Source organism: Parasteatoda tepidariorum, chromosome 8 (genome assembly GCF_043381705.1).
Source record: "Parasteatoda tepidariorum isolate YZ-2023 chromosome 8, CAS_Ptep_4.0, whole genome shotgun sequence".
Classification (NCBI taxonomy): domain Eukaryota; kingdom Metazoa; phylum Arthropoda; class Arachnida; order Araneae; family Theridiidae; genus Parasteatoda; species Parasteatoda tepidariorum.
Genome location: NC_092211.1, coordinates 39,427,358 through 39,433,755, shown reverse-complemented (window position 1 = coordinate 39,433,755; position 6,398 = coordinate 39,427,358). Strand labels below are relative to the sequence as shown.

General features: G+C 34.0%; 1 protein-coding gene across 1 annotated transcript; it reads left to right on the top strand.

Moving 5' to 3' along the window:
* Positions 1 to 1,438: 1,438 nt before the first annotated feature.
* LOC122269580 (uncharacterized) lies at positions 1,439 to 5,503 on the top strand. The gene has a single exon (XM_043043387.2). The coding sequence runs from the start codon at positions 1,439 to 1,441 to the stop codon at positions 5,501 to 5,503; it is 4,065 nt and encodes a 1,354-aa protein (XP_042899321.2).
* The last annotated feature ends 895 nt before the right edge of the window (positions 5,504 to 6,398 follow it).

Here is a 6,398-nt window from a genome sequence, read left to right as displayed (position 1 = left end):
TACTTTCAAAATTCTGCTTTAGAACAATCCATCTTTTATATTAATTAAAAACCATTGTGTGAATTTATTGATGATTTAAAAGCAATTTTAAAATAATAATTTTTATTAAAGATGTTTTAGATGTTTATTTTAATTTACTTAAGAATAATTTCAGATTTCTAATAGTGTGCTTTTGTTTTAAAAGAAATTATATCTGAATTTATCTCATAACACGATACATCCTAACAATCCAATGTCTAACAGACAATTTTATCATGATATAAAATTTCTTACATCACCTAGTCCTATTCTTGGGTATATATCTATTATTTCGTTCTGGTAAAACCTAAGAAATGTAAGAATAACATGATATAATAAATTAAAAAAAGAAAAGTTACCCCCCTCTATATTCTGACCACTAAATTCTAAATTAACCACAAAGCAATGCACTGTAATTGTTCAATTTACGCAGGTTACATTGTATGTATAATGGAAAAGAAGAAGGCTATGAATACACATCTGTTCCCTTCAACAATGTTTTTTTTTTTTTTTTTGGCTCAGTGCCATTGCCCGGTTAGCCCTTCAACAATGTTTTTTTTTTTAGTTAAGTGCCCGGTATACATTTAATTGGTACTCCGAACACTGATGTTTCTCCTAATCTATCATCACTAAATATTAAATAAATATAATAATATCAACGAATAAATTAATATCAAATCGGATGTAACAAATATTTCGTATCTAAATTGGCCAAAGCGACTAAGTGATTGTTAACATTTACCAGTGAAAGTCGACATTCTCCTGATTTCGGTTGTTNTATCTTTTACTTAATTATATTTAAATTTCGAAGAGCTTCCAGATATCGCAAAATTTGTGCTAGAGACGTGCCAGATAAAGGTTTAATCGAAGTTCGGAATACACGACCTAACAGCTAGTATGCTGATCTGAGATTTGTAAAAAACAACATACTTCTAGTACGGTCTATTTTGGGATTCTGGCTCTTTCCGTATCTTGAATAATGATAAAACATTGTTTTCGAAAAAGTCTAAAAAAATCATGATAATTGTGTAGTGTGCGGACATCTTCGCCAGGGGAGCTTCGCTCACTCACCTCCAAAAAGTAATTAATTAAAATAGGGGAGAAGCGTTCTCGGAACTGACTTGCGAAGTCAAATAAAATCATGTCACTAATTTACCTTTTCTTTTCATATTATTTTTATATATGTTAATAATAAAAAGTGTTGTCCATATAAGTGAGAGTTATTCATGAGAACCAACCACATAATATTCATAAAGGAATGTTACACTGTCGCCGTCTCCTAGGATCATGGATAAATCGAAAGCATTAAAGACTACGAGGTAGGCACTCTTTTTGCTTTAATCACTTGTGTGGACATATTTCTTGTGTTTAAGTTTTTAAATTGTTTGTATTTTAAAGTTGGAAATATAAGAATTTAAAAATGTTTAAAGGGGCTAAAAAAGAAGATCTTAAATTAATTGCAGAAGAGATCGGGGAGTCGATAAATCCCGATATGAAGGTAATTGATTTGAGAAATTTAATTCTAAATAGTGCGCATTATAAAAATGATAAAGATTTTATAGAACAATTTGCTGATTCGATAATTGCGGAGCGAAAGTCGAGAGAAGAACAGCAAGCGAAAATTGAATTCGAAAAAGCTAAGATAGACTTAGAAAAAATAAATCTAGAAAAAGCAAAAATAAACGCAGAGCTAGAGAAAATAAACTTCGAGAAAACGAAACTAGCGAGTACGAGAGAATGTAGTACTGAAAGCGAAATCACAAGTCAGACGAAATCAGTGGAAAACTATATTCAAAGTGTACGAGCTTTAACTATACTTATTCCGAAAAGAACAGATTGTTGGAATTTATTCTTTTCGTCTTTAGAGCGAGCTTTTCGAAGCAAAAATGTACCTCAGGAATTTAAGGGGGAAATTTTATTAAACCTTCTCGGAGAAAAAGCCATAAATATTTTAGTTTATATCAAAGATGAGGAAATAAACGATTATGAGAAATTGAAAAATGCAATTTTAAAAGAGTATGAACCGACACCTCTAATTTGTTTACAAAACTTTCAAAAAGCGCGTCGTATATCAAACGAAACTCATGTACAATTTGCATCTCGATTATCTACCAGTTGGGAACAATATTGTAGATTAAGAAATGTACAGGATTTAAATAGTTTGAAAGAATTAATTGTAAGTGATAAATTGTATCAATCATTAGATCATGAAACCGCGATGCATATAAATATAAAACAAGAGCAAGATTGGTTTAAACCGGTACAAATGGGTAAAGAATGCGATATGTACTTTGCGTCAAAAGGAAAATCTTTTTCTGATACATATTCTAATTATCAAAAACCACAGTCTTATAATCAAAACTATACTCGAAATGATTCTAAATATATAGCGCCTCAGTTACGACGCGAAGAAATAAAACCGAAGTCAAAAGAAAATAAAATAAATAAGAAACTAGAATGTTACATATGCGGAGAAAATCATTTAGCAAAACATTGTGGGAATAAATATTTGAAAATGAAAGTTAAAGAAAATGTTGTCATTGCAAAACTCTCCTCCGAACATTTTTATCCATCTGTTGACCTTCACCCTTTGAAGTATGTATCAGTGTACGTGGGAGGGGGGAAGAAATTGAAATGTGTAATAGATTCTGGTACTCAAATTTTTGTTTGTAATTCGAATTTGATTCCTGGCGCCGAGGAGGAGGAATATGGAAAGATTATTTTGAGTTCGGCGTTTGGGGAGCATGTTGAGGCTAAGTTGGTAAAAACAATGGTCTCATTAAATAGAGATTCTGCATTAAATTATCCCGTAGAATGTATAATTACCTTGACAGATAAATTAAATGTAGATGCGTTGATACCACCGTTTTTGTATGAGAAACTGATTTCGTCAGACTTTGAGAGTTCTTGCGAGGGGAAAAGCAGTGAAAATCGGTGCGTATTGCAAAAAGAATCAGCACACGTGTTCTTACAACATATTAATGAAAAGGATATTTTGTCAGAGGGGGAAGAGAGCGGTTGCTCATTGAGTGGGAGTGAGACGAATATTTTAAATGAAGATTCTAAATTGTTTTCAGATTATTGTAAATTAAAAGAAGAACAAACTAATTGTATTTCATTAGAAAAAATTCGCGCGGAATTAAAACAAAACAAAGGCAATTTTATTTTAATGGATGGATTAATTTACCATAAGGATAAAATTCTTAATGAGTCAGTTATGCAGTTAGTTTTACCAAAATGTAGGCAAAATAAAGTTTTAAAATTGGCACACGAATCCGTTTTTGGGGGTCATATGGGGGTTAGGAAAACTAAAGAGCGAATAAAATATAGTTTTTACTGGCCGAATATGAGGAAAGATATAACGGAATTTGTCCAAACTTGTGAAGGGTGCCAACTTAGAAAAACTGAGAAAATTGGCGATAGAGCGCCCATAACTCCTGTGGTTCGTCCCGAACTTCCTTTCGAAATTGTGAATGTGGATGTCATTGGTCCTATAGACCCACCATCTAGCAGAGGACACAAATATGTACTTTGTCTTGTTGATCAAAATACTCGCTGGCCTGAAGCTGTGCCGTTGAAATCGCTATCTGCTAAAACAACTTGCGATGCTTTACTTACAATTTTTACAAGAACTGGTATACCCAACGTTATAGCTAGTGATCAGGGGACTAATTTTAAGTCTGCCCTAACTCAAGAATTTCAAAAGTGTATTGGTTCGAGTCCCAGATTCTCCTGTCCGGGTTATGCTGCGGCGAATGGACTAGTGGAAAGGTGGAACCGAGTACTAAAAGATATGTTGCATCACGTAATACGTGAAGATCCAAGAGGTTGGGACCTGCAACTCCCGTTTCTGCTATTCTCGTACCGAGAGGTTCCAAACACTACTACTGGGGTATCTCCTTTCAAGCTACTCTATGGTAGAGAGGCCCGTGGTCCATTGTCTATCTTGAAATCATCTTGGTCTGGTGAAATTAGAATCCCTACCACTTTGTCTCAGTCAGCTGTTGATTATCTTCAAGAACTGAAAGTCAGACTGGAAAAGGCTGCTGAAAGTGCTTCATTGATGGCTGCTGACAAACAGAAAGCATACAGTGACTATTTTAATAAAAGATCTTCAGTGCGAAATTTCAATGTCGGTGAACAGGTAGTACTTTTAATCCCCGATTCTGCCGATAAAATATATGCCCGATGGACTGGTCCAGGTGAAATTGTCAAGCACTGTTCCCCACATTCTTACATGGTAAAATTACCAGATGGGAGAGTGAAACAAGTGCATGTAAACAAGATAAGGAGATTTCATGCTAGAGTTAATTCAATCGGTGTGATTTTTGAAAATGAGGACGAATTTGGTGAAATTATTACAGTACCTGAAACGAATATTGGAAAAGTTATGTTTGATTCACGATTGGACTTAGAACATTTGAGTGATGATCAGAAAAGAAAATTAATTTCTTTGCTGGGTAAACATCAAGAACTTATGACTGGAAAATTAAAGAAAGCAAATGTTGAAGAGCATAAGATTCGACTCATACCTAACAATGAGAGGAAGAGGCCTTATATATACCGTATTCCGGATGCTTTGAAAGGAAAAGTAGATGAACAAATAGAAGAGCTTTTAGATGCTGGTTTAATAGAAGAAAGTTCAGCTGAAATTGCTTATCCAGTGGTGTGCGTTAGTAAAAAAGATGGAGGGATCGACTATCGAGCGTTGAATGCTGTGACTATAATTGACGATTTTCCTATGGAAGATATTACTGAGTTAATCCATACTATAGGGAAAGCTAATGTAATCTCAAACCTAGATCTGCTGAAGGGTTACTATGCTATTCCTATGGAGGAAGCAAGTTATGATTTAACTTCCTTTAAGACTCACAATTCTCAGTACAGATTTCGAGTTATGCCGTTTGGACTCCGGAATGCTGCAGCAACGTTTCAGAGAGTCATGAACAAGGCCCTAACACCATTTAAAAACTTTTCACTAGCATATATAGACGATATTGGTATATTTTCGAACAGTTTTGAAGAACATTTAGAACATTTGGAGTTGATTCTGAAAAGATTAGAAGAACTCAATTTCACTGTTAACCTGAAGAAATGTTCTTTCGCTAAACCAAGTATCAAGTGTTTGGGACATATCATCGGTTCGGGTGAACTCCAGCCCGATCCAGAAAAAGTTCGAGTCATTAAACAACTTCCAAGACCAAATACTAAGAAAGAATTGAGAAGTGTACTTGGATTATGTGGTTTTTACCGAGATTATATTCCGAAATATGCTGAATTAGTGTATCCTCTAACAGAATTGACAAAAAAGCGAGTGCCGGAAGAAATTCCCTGGAGTGAAGTGCATGACTCTGTGTTCTCTCGTCTCAAACAAGCCCTTGCTGAAGCCCCATCACTTTACACACCAGTGCCCGGTAATCCTTACATCATTTACTCAGATGCATCACAGATTGGAATAGGAGCCTGTAATAAGGATAAAATATAAAACTTTCGAATAAAGGATAAAACTTTCCCAGTGTCTTACGCTAGTCATAAATTGACCAAAACACAACAAGCCTGGTCAACTATAGAACGAGAAGCTTACGCTATTGTGTGGTCATTAAAGAAATTTGAATCATTGATATTTGGCTCTGAAATAGAATTTTACACCGACCACAATCCTTTACAGTATTTAACGAAGTGTGCTCCTCAGTCATCTCGGTTACAGCGATGGGTGTTTGCTCTTCAAAAGTATAATATAACTTTGAAACATTGCCCTGGTTCCAAAATGCCGCATGCTGATGCATTATCTCGCCTGTTTCCAAATACTATGACTTAAATATTGACTGTTTACTTTTTTTGATAATTGAAAGTTTTTTTTGATATATATATATTATTTTGATTTTATAAGCAAGTTATAAATTTTAATAGTTTAATGCTACGTTATGTTAAATAATTGAGTGCATTATCTACTTATTGAAAATGTTTTATTATTTGAATTTAACTACATTATTTGCATTATTTGAAATATTCATTAATATTAGTGATGAATGTTAATTGTCATTTTAGTTTATATATTTACGATATGGTTGTTTACTATCAATTTATATGTTTTGTCAGATTAAGTATCAAGGGAGATACTTCAATCTTGCGTGGGGGGTGTAGTGTGCGGACATCTTCGCCAGAGGGCGCTTCGCACACTCACCTCCGAAAAAGTAATTAATCAGAAAGAGAGAGAAGCATTCTCGGGACTGACTTGCGAAGTCAGACAAGATCATGTCACTAATTTACCTTTTCTTTTTATATTATATTTACATATGTTAATAATAAACAGTGTTGTCTATATAAGTGATAGTTATTTATGAGAACCAACCACATAATATTCGTGAAGGAATATTACA